The 20,412-nt window shown below is 30.5% G+C and overlaps 1 protein-coding gene across 1 annotated transcript; it reads right to left on the reverse strand.

Moving 5' to 3' along the window:
• Positions 1-827: 827 nt before the first annotated feature.
• LOC124358082 (cytochrome P450 6a2-like) lies at positions 828-9,086 on the reverse strand. The gene is made up of 4 exons (XM_046810377.1): positions 8,100-9,086; positions 6,788-7,006; positions 4,602-4,847; positions 828-997 (listed from the first exon to the last, which is right to left on the reverse strand). The coding sequence occupies exons 1-4, from the start codon at positions 9,019-9,021 to the stop codon at positions 828-830; spliced, it is 1,557 nt and encodes a 518-aa protein (XP_046666333.1). The 5' UTR covers positions 9,022-9,086.
• Between the last annotated feature and the right edge of the window lie 11,326 nt (positions 9,087-20,412).

Raw genomic sequence — 20,412 nt, forward strand, 5'->3', positions numbered from 1 at the left:
TGGATGAAAGAGGACTTTTTATATACATTTTTATACTTTCAGTGAAAGTATATTTTTTCACTTTTGTTATGAAATCTAAATCAGATCATGTAATTTAATTTACAAGATATAAAGTTTTTTTAAGAAGTATTTTTTATACTTTTAAAAAAATACTTCTTGTATTTATTTCTTGTATTCTAAGTCGAACTGATTTTAAGAAGTCAATTAGTATGATACTAAGTATCATACTAATTGACTTAGTATAAGTATCATACTAAGTCAATACTTATTCCAATACTAGAAATAGTTACATTTTTGCCTGTCTATTGCAGAGTACGTTAGAGAAAATTACATATTTACAGTTAATACGTTTGGAGTGATCACAAACCAGTTATTTACTCGTCATGAATTTCTCGCTCTAGTGACAACTGATATCGGGGGTTAACCAAACCTTCACAAGTTTAAATCTTTAGATCATCAATTAATATAAGATCGTCTTTTCCTTTATGGAATTAAAAAACACAAAGTTTGCAACATAAAATTTCTAAAATTAAATCGTAAATATTGGTTAAAACATAAATCTTATAATTTAATACATTTGTTGTCAGTTATTCAAATTTGTGTCTACACGAATGCATTTAAATTCCACTATGAAACACGTGTAAGTTATAAGCATTTTCAACAATAGTAAGAATGTTTCCTCTGAATAACAGGCACAGAGCAGAAAACATTATTAGAAACAAACAGAGAAATCTGTGTACAATGGTCTGATAAAGATTAAAAATATCAAATAAGGATATAAAAATAAATAACGGTTCATTTTCTTATTTTTCAAAAACGTATTAACTTTATTCTGGTGTTCTCTGCTCGAAATCAACCCAAACTTCAGTGAGCAACGAGGGCATGAACATCGGAGCATACTGTAAAGGCAGACTTGTTTTTTTGTTCAGCCGCAACGTATAGTTGGACATCACTGTAGCCACTGCTATCTTCAGTTGCAGAATGACCAGGTTGGAGGCTGTGACAAAAAATGTAAATTATAGTTTTATTAATATACGAGCATACAAGCAATTTTTCAGAGACAACAACAACATAACAAATTGCGTTTGTCCATGGAAAATTCCACACATTGTCCTTGAAAGGTTGCTTGAATACAGATTATCATAGTTATTTTAGAATTGTTTATTTCTTCAAATTTATTTTATTTTTAAACAGTAATTATATTGATTTTCGGTCTGTCCCAAAAGTGAGCAAGAACCGCCACATTACTATCTACTCATACTACATGTATGTGTGTATAAATGTGTACTGCTTCTCATTATATGCCTCTGGACGTTTTAATCAGATGCAGACGTCATGGAGAGCAGCTTGTTGGCTGGAATATTGTTTTTATTAGGAAAGGACTCTTTTATTTTATTTTTGTAAATTGTTTTGTGTTTGTTACGCTGACCAGCTACTGGTTTTTGGTCAGTGTGTTTCCAAAGAATGTATATTGTTTTGTATTTGTTTGTAAATGGTGGAAAATAAAGTATTATTATTATTATTAATTTTAGGTTTTGGACCCAGAAACTGAAATCTAGTATTATAACAATAGAAATGGTACAAAGTAATGGAGCTGGAATTGTGCAGCTAGCCTCTCACACAGGCCCTAGTCTCTTTTGATTGGCTACGGCCGCTGAAGCGATAACCGCCGCTTGTTCAGCTGGTGATCGTCAATCGCGTTACAAATATAGATAGGTATGTAACGTCTCAGTCCGCTTCCTTTCTCTATGTAGTTAATGTAACATTGTTAGAATCATTAGTTTGTTTAAAAAATATTTTGTATATTACTTTTATAATATTAATTTAAAGACCGATTGAGTAAAGATTCAAAATAAAAATTATTTATTCAAACTCAAAAAAAAAAAAAAAAAAATATATATATATATATATAAAATATGAATTCCCCACCAAAAGAAACTAACTGAATTTGTATAGTAAAATGAATCAAGTCGACAATGCAGGAAGGAATGTCTGATTATGTCTACAATTTCCCATTTATGCTAGCACAAAATTTGTTATAGGACAGTACTGAAAACTAATCTTACTGACTTATTGAGATACCTTACAAATTTTTTAAAATTGTTATAGTTACTTTACTTTAAATAGTGTTGCTTTACAAATCCTTGTTCTTAATAGTAGTTGGTATCTAATGAAACTACCTAGACAAATCTATGAGGGTGGGTTTTTTATTCAACTTCCAACATAACGCCATGATGGCTAGACACGTGGCAGGTCCTTGTGCGCAGTAGTTGAATCACTCAAAAAGTTTAAAGATGGCCAAATCTCAAATCCAAGGATCAATTTGAGAAATGTCAAAGCTGAAGCCATTCGATGATTATTGTGGGTGTTAGCCAACATCTTTGGCTTTCTACACCACTCACATGCAACACCATCACTCATAATAGTTTCTACGTACAAGGCACATTTTCCAATGGATTTCTGCTGCACTATTCCTTCTGTTGCAGAAAACGAATAAGACTCCTTAATTCACATTTGCCTGGAGAATCAAAAGAGGCGGCCATATTCATGCAACTGCAGCTCAGCACAAACTAACTACTTGAGCTCGGCAGTGACAGATGTTGTAGCGCGGAAGATAAACAATCGACTACTGCCATAGATTGGGTCTGGCCATCATTTACATGAAAGAGATAAGCATGCTTTTTTCCCAGTAGTGTGTTACCGTACAAATATGCACTTACATGTGGGCGTTATGATGTATAGTATATATTGTATACACTCCCCAACAGGAGACAAAACACACACATCGAGAAAAGTCTATAAAAACAATGTCTACACAGTTCCAACCAAAACTAACTAAATGAGTAGTAAAATATTATTAACACAAATTCCGATAGTGTACAATTCCAAATCTACAGGGTGTAACAAAAAGGTTAGGCTGTCTACATACTTTCAAATTCTGTGTGTGATTCTAAGCTAAAAATGAAGAATAACTTTTCTCCAATTTCTACTTCGTTTGGCCACTAGCCGCCAATTTGTATTTTTTATTAACAAATTATCTCTAAATCTAGTACATGTAAAGAATCAAGAATTTATTCAACAAATTACAAACTGTACATTTTGTATGGTTGACATCAATATTATAAAGAAACCAAATTTGGAACATACAGTTGAATAGGTAAGAGGAAAATAAAAAATATAATTGTGTTGTTTCCTTTAATATTAAAAAAATGGTGTCTACTGAAAATTACCTATTAAGAGACAGAATGATTGCTGTTTCTGGTTTGTACAAGGGTACCTTTAAAGTGGTTGTGCTCGCTTATGCCGTGACGGATTTCGTTGAAACTAGTACCATTGGAATTGCAATAATATTCTCCAAATAGTTGGTGTTTAGTGCATTTTTAACTCTACTGGTTTTTTTTTGTTATTTGACTTTAACAATTTTCAACAGGCGCCATTTTGTTAATATTAAAGAAAATAACACAATTATGTTTTTTCCTATCACCAGCTATTCAAACATATGATTGTGCCAAATTTGATTTCTTTAGCTGTACTAGTTTTAAAGATAATAATTTGTTAATAAAAAATACAAAATGGCGGCTAGCGGCTAAACGAAGTAGAAATTAGAAAGCACTTTTAGCTTAGAATCATACATAAAATCTGAAAATGCATAGCCAGCCCAACTTGTTTGTTACACCCCTATATATCTATTTGTTTTTTAAAGTTAATTAGCCTAATGATAAAACACATATGTAAATTTACAGACATTACAAAATAGGGCATTGTCTAATTTACTAAAATATTTATGTATAGTCATGTTTAATGTAAATTATCATAGGATAAAAATGGATTGGTTGAAGTTTACAAAAATTGTTATATTAAGGATATATACAGTATACTCATTGAATATAGTAGAAAACGGTATAAAGGAATAGTGGAAAGGTAGTGTAAACACAGTTTTACAACTAACACAGGGATTTTGAGTTATGCCCATTATAATCCAATCCAACGCTGAAATGCCCTCTCAAAATGATTTAACTGTGTCTTTCCACTCAGATTATATTTCAAAACAAGAGCACTACAATAGCATATTATATTCAAGTCAAAGTTTTTTTAGGGCCTCTTGTTAAGTATAGAGATATATCCTTTTGTCATACAATTTATAATAAACAATAAATATGTTTTGATTTGCTTTAATCCACTATGAAACTATAGTCAATTTATAATCCGAAAAATTATAAAATAAAAATTATTTTATCGTTTTACATATACTCGTATATGGTCAGAAGACTTCCCCTTGTTCAATAAAAATGTCTTATTGACACTATACTCTGTTGCTGCATTCTATCCATTTATATTAATGTGTTACAATAAATTACTGAAAATTTCCACAGAGCTCATTACCACTCTTACATGATCATCAAGATTGTTACAACTGCAGTTGTTACGAATCATCAAAAGGTTAAGTAAAATACTGACCAGCTATGCCTGGCTAGAATACGTAAGTTAAATTCCCATATATGTACACATGAATTGTGGCAATATCTGTTCACAAGAATGACAAATGGTTCATAAAAGATTTGGTTTAATGAGATGAAACAATCCCGAATGTTCATACTCACCCACGCACATGCGAGGTCCCATCCCAAACGGCAAATAAGTCCCACCCGACTTGAAGTGGTTGTCTGAGAAACGATCTGGGATGAATTGCTCCGGATCAAGATGATTCTGGGAGTCGAGATGGATTGCACAGGTCGGAATCATGACTGAGACACCCTTCTCTACTACCAGGTCAGAATCTGGTATATGGTATGGGACCTGGCAGACCCGTGTGGTATATCCAAAACCTGACTTTATTCTGAGACTCTCTGTAAATAATAAGGTCTCCAGTTCTATTTATAAATAACTTCTGTATACTACTCATGTATAAAAGCATAGTAAAAAAGTATCATAAAATCGCTCTAGAAAATGGATGAAGTTAAAATGCATTTCGGTTCACACTGTTTTGAAACTTTGCTAACACAGTTAAATTCTAGAAAAATTTCAGGTGTGAACTAGAAAACTTAAATGTTAGAACTGACACCCGCCACATACGCCTAAGAACTAAAATGAGTTAAAAATTAATACGAAATTTTAAAATACAGTCGACTCTCGATAACTCGAACCTCAATAAGTCGAATTCTTTGATAACTCGAATATTTTTTCCGTTCCCTTGAGAAAACCTGCCTAAGTCGAAAAAAAAACCATGCGTAACTCGAATTAATTTTGCACCCAAATTTTACCTCAATAACTCGAAGTGATAGAAAAATTACCTCTATAACTCGAAGTTCAGTAGATAAGTCGAAGTCTTTAAATACATTACCTCTACAGCTCGAAATTTTCAGATCAACCCTCGCTAACTCGAAGCTGAACTAGAACTAACCGCTGAACTAGAACTAACCCATGAACTAGAACCGAGACTTCCCAACGCTGAAGCTGAGTGGACCGTGATAAATAACGAGCTTCCGAATTTAGACTTTGATGATTTTGCAAATGTCGACGAGGGTGTTTCAGTCTACGGATCATTATCGGACCAAGACATCATCGCAACTGTAACAAGTGAAGACGTCCTCTCTGATGATGACAATGACGACGGCATGGAGCAGCCACCGGACATCACAACCAAGGAAGTCAAGGCCGCAGTGAACACTTTACGTAGCTACTTAGAACAATCAAGTGACGTACCAGACAACGTGTTCTCTGCTGTTGTTGTTATTGAGAACATTATAGACTTAAATTTTGAAAAAAGCCTTAGGCAGACGAAGATTACGGATTATTTTCAAATTTGAATTGTAAGTACGTATGAATTGTAGGCATACATTGCAGTGTGACAGTAAGTACAAATGCTGTATGTAGTTACAGTACATACATTAGTTTTGTAAAGGATGTAGGGAATAAAAAACATAGTTTATTTGTACCTCTATAACTCGAATTTTATTTTGTTTACCTCTGTAAGTCGAATTACCTCTGTAGGTCGAATTTAGTGAAATATTACCTCTATAACTCGAACTATTCTTAAGTTGAACTATACGTAACTCGAAGAAAACAGCCGTTCCCTTGAAATTCGAGTTATCGAGAGTCGACTGTAATATTAACAGCTAACTACACACTCAATGTACATTATTTTACTTGTAAAATACATTTTTTATACATCTACTAAGTAGATCCAATAAAATAAAATAATGTTATAGCTCTAACCAGAGATATGGTTTGAAGACTACTTTTGAAGCAAAATCAAAACTTAAGTAGGCGGGTTAGGGTTAATTCACAAAAAATATATTCAGACACCAATCATACATTCAAGCAGTAGCATACCCATGGGAAGCATAAAAAGCATAGAAACCCCCAATGAGCCCTAAAAATAAAACACATATATATATATATATATAACAGCAATTCAAACTGTTTAAAATACAGTGGTTAAATGTTTAATTTGAATTAATAAAATTTAATTTATTGAAATTTAGATTTACTCATATTTATCCTATACTTCCCCCCTGCATGGTGTACTCTTCAACCAGATTCATCTCCCCCCCCCCCCAAACAACAGTCCTAGTTACTCCACTGCATCCAAGGAATATCCATTCTTGATCACTTTAAATTAATAATTCACTGATAAAGGCTGTGTCCAATAAGTACAACCACAACTAGTCATTGATAATTCCTTCCCTACAGTTGTGCAGAAATTTCAATATAAATGTAATTCAAATATACATTTAGATGTACACATTTATACAATGGTACTGAAGCCAAATATACTAAAACATACCTTGGATGACAGACTCGAGGTAATTCAATTTCTGGAGGGTTGTAAAGTTCAGATGTCCATATTTCTTAACAACTACATCAATCTCTTGATGAACCCTTTGCTGTATGGCAGAATTCGAAGCCAGATCAAACAAGATGAAGCAGATGATATTTGAGACCAGATCAAGCCCAAAACTCATGAATATGAACATTTGTGAAGTGATACAATGTTCATACAGTCCTGTCAGTCATATTAATACAATTACGTTAATACAAATTTATTTGTCCTCAACAAATTTCTTATAACTTTAAACCTTATAATAGTTAAATCTAAACAACAACAAAATTACATTTTTACTGTTAGCCTAAGAGGGTTTGATACACGTACATGCATTTAACTTTCAAAATGACAAAAATTGATGAGTACAGATAGATGTTTCTAGAACATGTTTTCTGAGAACTGGTATTACACCATTTTTGGCTTTGCTAAAAACAAACAATAAAATAGCACACACCACAAAGGCATTGTCCTGACAGTATTTTGTATATCAAACAAAATTAATTAAAAGAAAAAAATCTATATATATAAAAATGAAACTGTTCGTGTGTAACAGCATCACTCACAAACGGCTGGACGGATTCGCCTAATTTTTTTTTTTAATTTGTTCGTCTTGATCTGTAGAAGGTTATAGGATACTTTTTATCCCTTTCCCGATTCAGGATTCCGCCCCACTGGTTACAGAAATACCCGTAAGAAATGCATTGCAGCAAACATATGTTATTAAGTGAAAGAGTCTTTTCAAATTTTTAATCAGCTGTTCTTTGTAAACATATATAATGCGACAAAAAATATATTTATATATAAATTTCTTTACACTTATAGTTTTAAAGCATAGAGTAAGCTTAAGAGAAACGACAAATTTTGTTTAAACTGTTTCTGCAATCATAATATATAAAAATGAATGTTTGTGTGTTTGTCCTTTATAGACTCAGAAACTATTGGACCGATCACTATGAAAATTTGTATTTTTCTATGTAGAAGGTTTATACGCAATGCCCATTGATGTAACTAACCACCAGGCTGTACTGCAAGATATAAAAGTTATCAAAGCGCCTGCACATTATAAACTGCAATTACAACACAGTAGTTACGTATATTAAAATATCCAAACACTATTTGAAGGCAAAGAAATATACGGGCAAAGCTTAAGAGACGCGTGCGAAGCCGCGGGAAACAGCTAGTAATCTAATAAATATTAAAGGTTTATTTTACAGGAATGTATATCCATGAAATTCTAACTTTATCATCACACCTAATGTTACTACTAACTTACCTTGCATCTTTTCTGATGGTGAATTACTTTGGGGATCGTTCTGACCACTCAAGTGTGAACAATACGTTTCGTTATCAGTTTCTTCTTCTTCTCCTCCTAAGTCAAGTAAGATTTGTAAGAAATCATTCCCTTTTCTCTGTGTTGACTTCCTAACTTGGATAGTTGTAGAAGAAAGATTCCTGAAGTAGTCTACAACTTCAGCCACAGCTGGTATGAAATACAGTAATTTGGTTAACTGAGGTATATACATATCCCACAGAATTATTAAGTTTACTATTCTCATTTTCAAAAAGACTTTATTCACATTTCTTACAAAGTCTTGGAGACCGTCTTCATCACATTCAATACCAAAAGAACAGCTAGCAATCACTCTTTGGATGAATTTTATTCCCAAGGAGTCGAGCTTCACAGGTTCTTCTTTCATCCTGTAGTCTTCAATCGATTCGATCAGGGAATCGCTACAAATCGATATTCGCTCTGACATCTGTTTCAGTTTACTTTGAGAAAACGCTCCATTCAGTTTCTGTCTCATTTGTCGCCAAGTGCTTCCTTTCAGATTTCCCAGATAAGAGCCAAGGATGTGATTATTTACAGTGGTACCTTGGCCTCGATCACAAAAATAGGAGAAATCCTTCACCATGATCCTTTCCACCAGTGAGGAATCTCTTAGGACCAAAATCGGCTTGTTAAGGTGGAAGATGCCAAAGAACCTTTCACCTTCAAACTGTTTGTACTGCTCAACCACTAGATCTATTAGAGACTTTCTGCCCAGTATAACATCTCCGAGATTGCCGAATGGAAAGGAAGGTTCTATGTAAGGTACACCTCTGGCCTTCCAGTATTTGTAGTCGTATGTGAGATACCAGTAGAGAAACAAGAGCATTGAAAGAAGTATTGATAAACAAAAGAAGACTATTCCCATAGTATACACAGTTATAAACAATAGAATACGCAAAAACCCAGAGATTTAGATGCGCAACGGCTGTGTTGATACTATTGAGATTGACAATAAATGATTTTTTATTGCAGTTGTACGTTTAAGTTTGATTTACAATAACAATTTAAATTAGATACAAAATTTATCATTCATTTATGCTTGTCACATAGTTTTTGAAGATAACTACAAATTGGACTCTGTCATTGACAACTGCACCACACAAAATTATTGACACTAATACATTTCCTAGATGTGAAACCGATGTACCCTCATATCAGTGTAATGTATATTTTACGTGACATGAATATTCCACTTTGATATCGTTATCTGTGATACTGAGAGTATTGATGTGTGCCGACAGTTTGTAAAATATCAATAACTAAAAATAGAACAATTTTAAAAATATTGAAAGATCAATTTCTTGGGAAAAAAACTTCGACAGATGAGCTTTTCTCAACAGAATTTTATTAATATCTTATTATTTACAGAACAAAAACAATAATCACAGATTAAAATCACAGAGATTGGATTTACCATATTGCAGCTATTTCAAGTACTTACGTTACTTGTTACAACACATCATGTGAAACATATTAATATGAGTGTTCAAAGGCACCAGCTGGCAATGTCAGACACTAGAGCCACTTGATTTGTACTAAACAATGTTTCCTATTGGCTACAAGCTAGTGCTGTTGAACACTGACGCTGTGGTTTCTTAGCAACACATTTTTTTGTTTTTTTTTATAACTGAACAATGGCAAATGTCTGGAAAAATTCTGTTTCCTTACTTGACTGTTTAATTCAATTCAATACAATATTTCTTTAGACTATAGAAAAGCACAGTTTTCCTGATTGCTACATGTATAGTAAATCATTTAAATAAGAAATAAACAATAAAGGCCCTAATCTAGAACCCTGAGAAACCCCATGCTTCATTTAAGAAATCAAAGAATTGTAAGTTTGTTTATATTGTGCCCTTTTTATAAGAAGATTATTTTAATTAAACAAATAGTTTGTTACTATTTAAATAAGAATTCAACCATTCAAAAGATTTTTCCTCCAGATAAATTTTTTTAAAATTTGTTCAGTTAGACAGCAATAACGTATGTGAAATCAAATTCAAGTCTACTTAAATTCATAAAAATTTACAGTACTTTTTCATCAACAAAAATGCCACAAAAATTTCAAAAAACTAATTATGAGAACATCAACAAGAAAACCTTCATTGGTCTTGTTAAAAATTTACATAAAATAAAAGTTAAAAATATTATCTCTGAACACCTTTTTATTTTCAAAGTATTGAGACTTTTTTACAAAGAAAATGGAAATGCTTTTTAGCATTGCAGTTTATATAAAAATAGACTTAGAAATCTGGAACAAATATTTGCATTCAAACCATGCAATACAATACTTAAATATGAATTAGCTGTGAAACAAATAAAACAAAAATGAGCTTTCTTGCTGCAATGTACTTTCTAGAAATTCAGTCAAAATTACATAATTTTCATTGTGGAGCACAGAGTGATTAACTTCTCAAAACGCCTTGTTCCTAAGAAACCACAGTACAATTTAGACAATGGTAAAAAATACACAACATTCAATGAAACATAATTCAAACAAATTCTAATGTTGTTTGTTGAGGATATAATACAAAATATATTATTTAGGATTTTTACATTTTATATACATTTGTGTTGGAAATTTGTTTTTTAGGCCAAAGTAATATAAGATTTGTACCATTTTTATTTACCTGCTCGTATGTATTCTTTGTCAAAAAATGTAATATAAAACAACCCAGAGTAGGGTTAAGTTAAAATGTTGCATTAATATGGCTTCATTAGATGTAACTTTTAGCTAAACAAAAATATTTCCTTTACTTTACAAGCTTTAGGTAAAATATTAAAAAAAATTGTATTTAAAAATACCAAAATGGTTTTTAGTTGCGATAATGTTTTATATTTTAAAGCCATAATCTTTTTAGATAATTTAGTCTGAAGATATATAAACTTTTTTATCATTTCTCAAGGAATTACAATCATTTTAAGTGTGAAATTAGGCAATTTTGTAACTAGGCCCACATTTAAATGGCTGAAGAACAATAAGTATATCAGTTATAGTTTTGTAAAAAATTATTTTTTTATTTATTTATGACAAGGAAAGTTACACTTATTATTTAAATATGATTCATGAAAATGACTCAATCACAATGCACTGAACTCTCAAACATATTTCTTTACTCCTAATCTTTGTTTTCGGTTTGACTGATCAGATTTCAGATCCGATAATTGGTCGATGTAGCATATATACTTAGTAATTCGATATGCTAATAATATAGGACTCTGCAACTAAAAACCACTATAACGTAAATGCCAAGTTTCAAAGTTGTTGGAAACTCATGTAAGTTTGGAAGTTTTAAGTAAAATACATATGTAGACATACATACAAGAAAAAATTGTTTTTAGACAAATGTCTATATGGTAATTTACGTTTGTTCGGACCTATGGAACAATCACCTAAAATTCCATCAAGAGTTAAATGACACCCTGTGTATAAATTCTTCTCACGTTTTATATCCTGAAATAAATAAACACATATAATATTTATATTTCTTAAATGATTACTAATATACTTTATTCGTGTATGATAAAAAATAGTGATTTGATTAATTTATATAATGTATTATATCAACTGACAAACAACATTAGTGATCTACATAAAAGAATTAAAATTCAGTATATATAATGTAGTGTATTTGTATATAAGGTGTGTATTTGCATGTATATGTCATGTGTAATAATCGACAAAAGTGGATACATTAATTAATTAAGTAAATAGTATTGGGCATTGTTAGTACACATGTATGTATATATATATATATATATATATATATATATATATATATATATATATATATATACTCACTTTATAACAGGCTCAAATATATAACTATCACCAGTTAAAGCTTGCTTCTTTATTGAATTCTCACTTTGGAGAGTTCAATTCAGAAGTAAGTTTAAACCAACTACTGTACTTAGCTTATTTGTTACAATGCAGGTTATTGTTTATTTTAATATAAGAAATATTGTACCTTTAAAAATATTTACTATTATGATCGTCGAATGAATAATGAGGAGATGAGTCTGAAGACGAAGCTTAGGATTTGAAAACTTTTAAATACTTTTTTAAGCCAATTATGGCTATGTTTTAGTAATGTAATCTTTATTCCAAAATAAACTGTGTCAAAGACGCATGAATAATCAGAGAAGGCAGGATTACATTTCTTACATTATTTGAAGTTGAGTGAAACAGACGGCAACAGTCTACTTCACCTCAAAACTAAGGACATTTCCCCATTTCATTAATTCACAAAAGCTTTTGATGTTCCGACATTTGGTTACCTTGGGTTTAGAATTTAGACTCATTTTATTTACGAGTAACTGGTGAAACTGTTAACCAATACATCATGAAATGGTAAAATCGAAGTAAGCTGTTCATTACTAAGATTAACCCTCCGACTGCCATTCAACGGATATCCGTTATTTTCGTTCCTTAAACACCAATCAACGGGTATTATGTGATTTATATACCACTGGAAAGGTAAAGAGTTGCCGAACACAGCACTTATTTTATTATTGTTCTATGACAGCTGTGTAATTTTATTATGACGTTGCTATTTTCGTCTTTGCAGAAAAAATAGTTTTACCCACTTTTTTGTTTTATAGTTTAAAAAAAAAATACTGAAAACTATACAACAGATTAAAATTAAAGCACATGGAGCAAGCTCATCAAATCATGTTGAAGACAAAAAATCCATTTGGTCTAAATTTAAGATCTAAGATCTTTTTAAATAATTTTTATAGATTTAAAATTTGTTAAAAATTACAAGTTTTATTCCATTCTTTATAAAAATTAACTGTTCCGCCAAGATTAAATTAGAAAATTTCAAGTCGGCACTGTGTTTACATTTATATTTTCTTGATTTTTGTTTACGTTTTATAGTTTTGTAATGATGTATTAATTTATATTTAAAACTTCCTGAAGACAGGGGTATTAAATCCCCCGAAATATAGAAGTAAAAAATGGTTATTTTGTTTTCCTCTACTTAACACAGTGAATATATAGCCTATAGTAATAATTTTTGTATAACTATACAAAATGTATGACCTTTAGGTTGTTATAAAATTTAACAAAATCCCAAAACATTGTTTGAATAACTGTTTTGATCTGATAATTATCCATTTTTTTAGATTCGTATTATAACAATTTTGGTTTCTACTAACCATAAAAAGTAAAAACTTCAGGTTTTCTCACAATATTTATTATTAAAGTATTCTATCGTTTATAGTAAATAATATGATACCAAATATAGTTAGTTATGTTTACAGTTATAATAATTTATAAAAATTTGTACACATTTATGTGTTTTTGATCTTGAAGCCCACGCTTCTTGTACTACTTTCAGTTTGTGTTCTAAAACTGATTTATTTACCCAAGGACTCATACAAAACTGTACATTTTCTGAAAATAGACTAAATTTTCGAACTTAGGCTATCTTGGAATTTAAAATGTATACACTTAACTATATTTTCCAAGCACACCCTCCCCCTATGTTACATGCAAAAAATATTAAAAATAAAAATATTTACTTTAGTTACTTATATCATTGTATTATACTGCTCATTGTGAACAAAATGATACCAAATACAGTGTTACGTTTGCAGCAAAAAAACAATTTTTTATATATTTTAGAAAGATAGCTTGCAAAACTAGGGAAACGGCTTGGCGTTTAAGGAAAATACTAAGGGCAGTCGGAGGGTTAACTAAACAAAATTTGGCCACATACTTAGTTCTAAACTTTGGTCTGTGCAAGTAATATTTGTAGTAAAAACACAATAGTGCACTCAGATCAGCAGGTCTGATTGTTTGTTTCAGTCACAATATGTTGTCTACTGTGCACTTGCCTTATTGTTACTATGAGTGATACTGGAATTTGTAAAAATGTGAGGTCTTTTGGTACGGTATTGATTATTTTGGTACAATACACACTATTTGTGGTTGGTATGAGTCAAAGCTGACAAACTCAATATTATTGACCTATCAGACTGTTTCTGCCAAAACCAACCGATACACTAAGGATCAAATGGGTTGTGACAAGCCAGTTAGGTCCAACTTAGGCAGAACGGCTGTTAGAAAAAGTACAGCTTCTACCACATCTTAAGGAACAACGGACAATCAACAAATAGTGCTAAACTAATTGACTAGCCAGAAACTACTTAGATCAAATTTGTAACAATATGGAACGGGGGCTTAACTATTCACTGTGGCCTCGTAACATAAGACAACAAATCCATACTTTTTTATATACAAGTAAATAGTTATCTCAATAACATGTCTGAATTGATAAATACAAATACTAATGTTTGAAAGATGATTCTAGAGTATAAAGAACATTATATTAGAGCTCTGTCAATGAGTTTGAGCTTACGACACTTTGAGTATATTTCATTACCTCTTGGGTTGTATTTAATTACGTCATATTTATGTACACACAAATCATAATCATAAACCTTGCAAAATTTGTTTTAGTATTACATTTAAATATCTTATTTCATTTTTACGAACATTACGAAAGATAACATTACGATATTTTCAATACTGCATTGTAAACTACGTATATAATTCTTAACTAGCATAAAAACATGGTAGCTCAATAGACTTACATAATTACTATCGGTACAGAGATAAATACGTATTACAGATTAGAGATGAAATTTGGAGAAATGTTTAATACTTGAATGCCAAAGTTTATGAAGAATTGTAAAGGTCGGCGAATAAAAGACGTACTTACAGATCTAAATAGCTAAAGAAGATTGAAACGTGGAATTGTAAAATTGATAAATTGTGTTACAAAAGATTGCACTAAGAGTGTAACAGTAAGTAGAGTGGTTATAAATTTGTGCATTATTTGTTTAAACCTCTTACACACTACATTTCAAAAAAACACACAGTGATAAATTATTCTTTTTAATTGTTGTTTACTGGTTGAAAATAAACTAAGCTGATTGTCTTTCAATAACTGTACTGTACATATTCTTTGCTTTATTTACTTATTTAATACATGCACTAACTAAACTTTTCTATTTAATTTCAAGAATTTGTTTTATGTATAGAATAATTTCAACAATTATTTATGTGAACGTTACAGTTACGGGTGATTTTTAATGGAAATTTATGTTTTATTTAAACTATACGCAACACCGGGATTCAGTGTACTCTCAAAGTACAAAACTCTGGATTCAGGTGTCATATACGTGTGGTTGATGAAACATATACGTATCAGGATAGTCTGATGGATTGACGGGATATAACCAGTTCTGTACCTGATGCTGCATTGACTTTCCAAACAATGTTTAAACAGTTGGATGAATTTGTTCCGATTTTCATTACAAATAAAGGTGACAAAATTTTGATTTTTTTGTAAATGAATGCACACTACTTGAGTTTCAGCCGCAAGAAGATAGACGGTGCAAACTATTTCTGTATTTGCAAAGTACATTTCTCATTAATTCACTGATTGACATGTGTTCAAGTATTTGCTGACAAGTTAAAAACTACAAATTTGGAATGTTCCATGTGGATATTGACCTTACAACAATGATAAAAAATGGCTGGAAGTGATCCAGCCATCTCAAACTTATACACACAATTGTGGATTATTACTTTAAATAGGTTCAACCATTTCAATATTTTACGTGTAAAAACAGTTTCAATGCAAAAAATGTGAGTCTGTGAACTTAAAAAATTGCATTAACATCACTATCACCAAAAATCAAAGTTAAGAATCTTTTGGTGCTAAGAAAAAGTGAAGAAAAAACCAATATTTATGTTTTTACTTCATCATAATGATTAAATTATAAATACTCAATACCTTGAAAGTTTAAAAACATTAACTTGGTATTTTAATTTAAGTTGTACAAAAAAATTAACTATGCCGAAAAATAATAAAAAATACTAAAAAAATTACTTGATAACTCAGATTCTAACAAAATGGATAAGTTTCTACATTTCACTTCCACAAAGTAGTAAAATTGTACATCCAATAGAGGGTGATTTGGTCCCAAATCGGACGAACATTTCTGATACTACTTATTTCATCAGAAACCAAAGACTAATTTTCAAGACAGAGTAAATATGTCAACACATCAGAATGAACATGTGCTGGAATTTCCCCTACTTGTACATACTTTGAGGTTAGAATCACTTAGATTTCTATTGGACAGATGTAAGATTTATGAATTATAAAACACAACAGCCTTATTTATATAGTAGTAAGATAGAAGAGCTGGTGTCTGAAATGGTTACAAGAATACCAACAAGTGATTACTATATTATGTAACAAGTAATAAGAACAATTATTTAATCAACCTTAATAACACTTTTGGATAGTAACAATTTGTTATTCTACATTTTTTCTAAAAAATATATATATTTATCAATATTAACATAAATGTATTCTCTAACTCATTCATCAAAACATTATTGTTATTGATCAATATTAACAATAGACAATTTCCTTTATCAAAAGAAAAGATTAAGTTTAGAAAGCCTATATTATCAAATACGTTTTTTAATCTCTAAATGATGACATTATTTAATACAATGCATTTGTAATAATAGCAAAATATAACATTATCTAAAGTTTTGATATAACAGAAGAAGTTCTTGTAAAAATCAGCTACAATAACAACGCTCATATACACCAAATTAATTGAATATATGATGTAAACTTGTAGTTATATAGATCTGTAAAAGAATTCTGTACATATGTGTTTACAATACTCATACTGATTTTCACGACTGACCACAAGTGTTTTCACACGTAATCGCTCATCTGCATAAAGCAGCCATTATTTTGAAATCACAAAGTGTAACGTTTTTAATATATTTCTCTTTTCAAGCATAAAATTCTCTACAGGATGTCACCATATCCTCAAAGCTAGCACAGTAAGATTGCTGTCAAAACCAGTGCATTTCTAAAACAACAAGAAACTAAAGAAAAATAAAGTAAAGCTGTCTATCCAACAATGCTTTGAAGCTGGAAAAAGAGATAAAGTTAAAGTCAAATTAAATTAGTTTCCTGAAGTAAAAATGTAAAAAATCTTGCCTCTTTATACAAGTTTGATATCAAGACCATATTATCTGTATACTTCTTAGTTTTTTATTTTTGTTTGTGTATCAAAAAGAAGCAAACTAAAATTGTAATCCGTATAAATATAGCAAAGGAACAACAGTTGAAGATCTAACAAGTTAACTTGTAATGGAAAGCAGCATCAGTGGTCTTACAAAGTTTAAAACATCCTATACTAAAGATAGTGAGGTATTGTAAACATTCTTAGGTTAACAATAACCAACAATCCAACTAGTTAACGGTTGTAGCTGTTTACATCATACCATCATACCAGTGGTCTTATAAGGATTGAATTTTGTAATATAAAATATTATTGTTAAGACAACAAATCTAAAGATATATAAGAGTGTTTTAAAAAGAAAGTGTTAATGCCTCAAAAGTTACAAAAATTATTTTATAGTTCAAATACATTTTTTATTTTACCCAAGAGTTTTGGATAAAATTCTTGTTTGTTTTAAAATTAATTTCTTATTTGGTTGTAATTTAGCACGTTTAGGAAGATCTCTAACCTAACTATCAAATATAAATCATTATCTTCAGCTGAATAAAATTGATACATTTCAAAGTGCATTGAAAGTTTTATAGTAAAAGTGATAATTCTGTACGTGCCAAAAGATTGTATATAGTATAGGGTAAACACGTGCCTATATTGTAATTATAAAACACTCACAGTTATTTTAACAAATTTTTTAGGCCTGTATCTTAATGATTTACTTATTTCACCAAAGGATGGTGGCTTTTTAAACTGTTATTACAAATAAAAAAAACGATTTTTCAACATACAGCAGAACATTTTTAAACATCAAATAGCTTTGTAAAAACAATAAATATAAAATCTAAACATTCTAAAAAATGTAAAACACATGTAGACTTATTAAAAAGATATAAAATGACTAACAACAACAAGAATAACAACTAAACGAGAAAATATCACATAAAATATCACAATTGTTTCTTAGGAAAACCAACGTATAAAAATTCTAAGAATGAGCAAATTTCACTACAAATAAAACTACTGAAATAAACATACGGAAACAAAACGTATTTGCAAACAGTATTGTTTAGAATGTTTTTCTTCATAATCAGATGTCTCAGCAACAAAGTCAGTTTGTGAAATTGCACTCACAAATTAATATGAAATCAGTATTATCATTCACAAAACAGGTATATTTATTTTAAAATCACCCCTAAATATATGTTATATATTATTAAATAACTAAAGAAAACCTTATAATAAAAATTATTACTATTAGGGCTACACAATAAGTAAGCTTACCTACCTCTTTTACAACATTTACAAAGAACTTTCCACATAGGAATTGGTACTTATTAAATCACCTCATCAAATCAGTGGAATGATAAAAACAAAACTGTTTGTGTCACATTTATCAGATTACAAATGATATACAGAGATGTGTTATTCTGTTTCCTAGAACTAGTAATCTGAATTTTAAAAATTAAACCTTACCAGCCCATGTAATGGAGTGAGACTCAGAATATTACAAATTGACTCTTACCAGCCCACGTAATGGAGTGAGACTCAGAATATTACAAATTGACTCTTACCAGCCCACGTAATGGAGTGAGACTCAGAATATTACAAATTGACCCTTACCAGCCCACGTAATGGAGTGAGACTCAGAATATTACAAATTGACCCTTACCAGCCCACGTAATGGAGTGAGACTCAGAATATTACAAATTGACCCTTACCAGCCCACGTAATGGAGTGAGACTCAGAATATTACAAATTGACCCTTACCAGCCCACGTAATGGAGTGAGACTCAGAATATTACAAATTGACCCTTACCAGCCCACGTAATGGAGTGAGACTCAGAATATTACAAATTGACCCTTACCAGCCCACGTAATGGAGTGAGACTCAGAATATTACAAATTAACCCTTACCAACCCACGTAATAATGTGAGAAAGAATTTTACAAATTGACCCTTACCAGCCCACGTAATGGAGTGAGAATTTTACAAAAAAAACTATTTGCTAAAATTAAATAGGAATTGTTGTAGGAGTTGTTGAAAACACTAATTTCATTATTGGTGGATTTGGGCATTGTCTGTTATGCAAAAGTCTAGTGACCAATACATTGAAAAATCGGGCCATTCAATAACACACAAGTTAAGTGCAACAGGATTAATTCATATTTATGTGGCTTATTGGACGCCGATGTTCATTAAAAGATATCAAAACAGATTTTCATAGTTCTCTAAAATAATTACTAATTATTTGATCAAATTGAATATCACATGTACACGGAAGATAGATAGTATACGCAATAGCTTATACACTGTACAAATACTAGTGCATTATTAATTTATAACTACCTGAGACTAAAAAAATTTTATTTGTTAAAAAATCATTTGTTTTTGTCACTGAGTTCTGACTCAATTAAATATGTTATTAATATTTAAATTAACTATACTTTTTTAGTATTCTGTTCTGTTCTGTACAATTTTGATTAAAATACAAGTGGGGTTTAAACTTATAAATTACCAAACCTTAGTTGTCTTTGCGACGAGTCTATTTATCAAATTATATTATCATTATGAATTAAGGATTGGTATTACTCCATAAAACGCACACAAAACTGTTGTCTTTCCAAATTTCCATATTTTTTGTTCAGAAATATAATGTGTGTCAACTTGTGATCTTGGAAGAAATATTTAATAGGATCTTCAATATTTTATACAAAGTCAAATTTGTTAAAAATCCTCTGGCTAAAAGGTAAAACAAATTATTTATATTGTAAAGTTTTAATTTAGTACAACTTAATACTGTTTCTAATATTAGTTTCTATAAAAACAAAGTAATTTTAATTTTTGTTATTATATATAACAATATCGATTTTCATGTAAACTCTGCAAAATCTCTAAAAAAATAGAACACGTAGTAAGAGAATTTCCTGGCAACGAAAAGGATAATTGTATGAAAATTGAAAGTTAGAATGTCAGCTTTATATATAAGTGAATTTCCAATTCAAAATAATGTTTTGGGATGAAACCACGATCATGGTAGTGGTTGTTTGGTAGATCTAGGGTTGCAACCACGATCAATAGAGTGATGGTAGTGGTTGTTTGGTAGATCTAGGGTTAATATTCTGGTTGTTAAAGGCAGTGCACTAAGAATATAGTGTAAGTGCACACTATATTCTATAAGTGCACACCACAGACT

This window comes from Homalodisca vitripennis, chromosome 3, assembly GCF_021130785.1.
Source record: "Homalodisca vitripennis isolate AUS2020 chromosome 3, UT_GWSS_2.1, whole genome shotgun sequence".
In the NCBI taxonomy this organism is placed as follows: Eukaryota; Metazoa; Arthropoda; class Insecta; order Hemiptera; family Cicadellidae; genus Homalodisca; species Homalodisca vitripennis.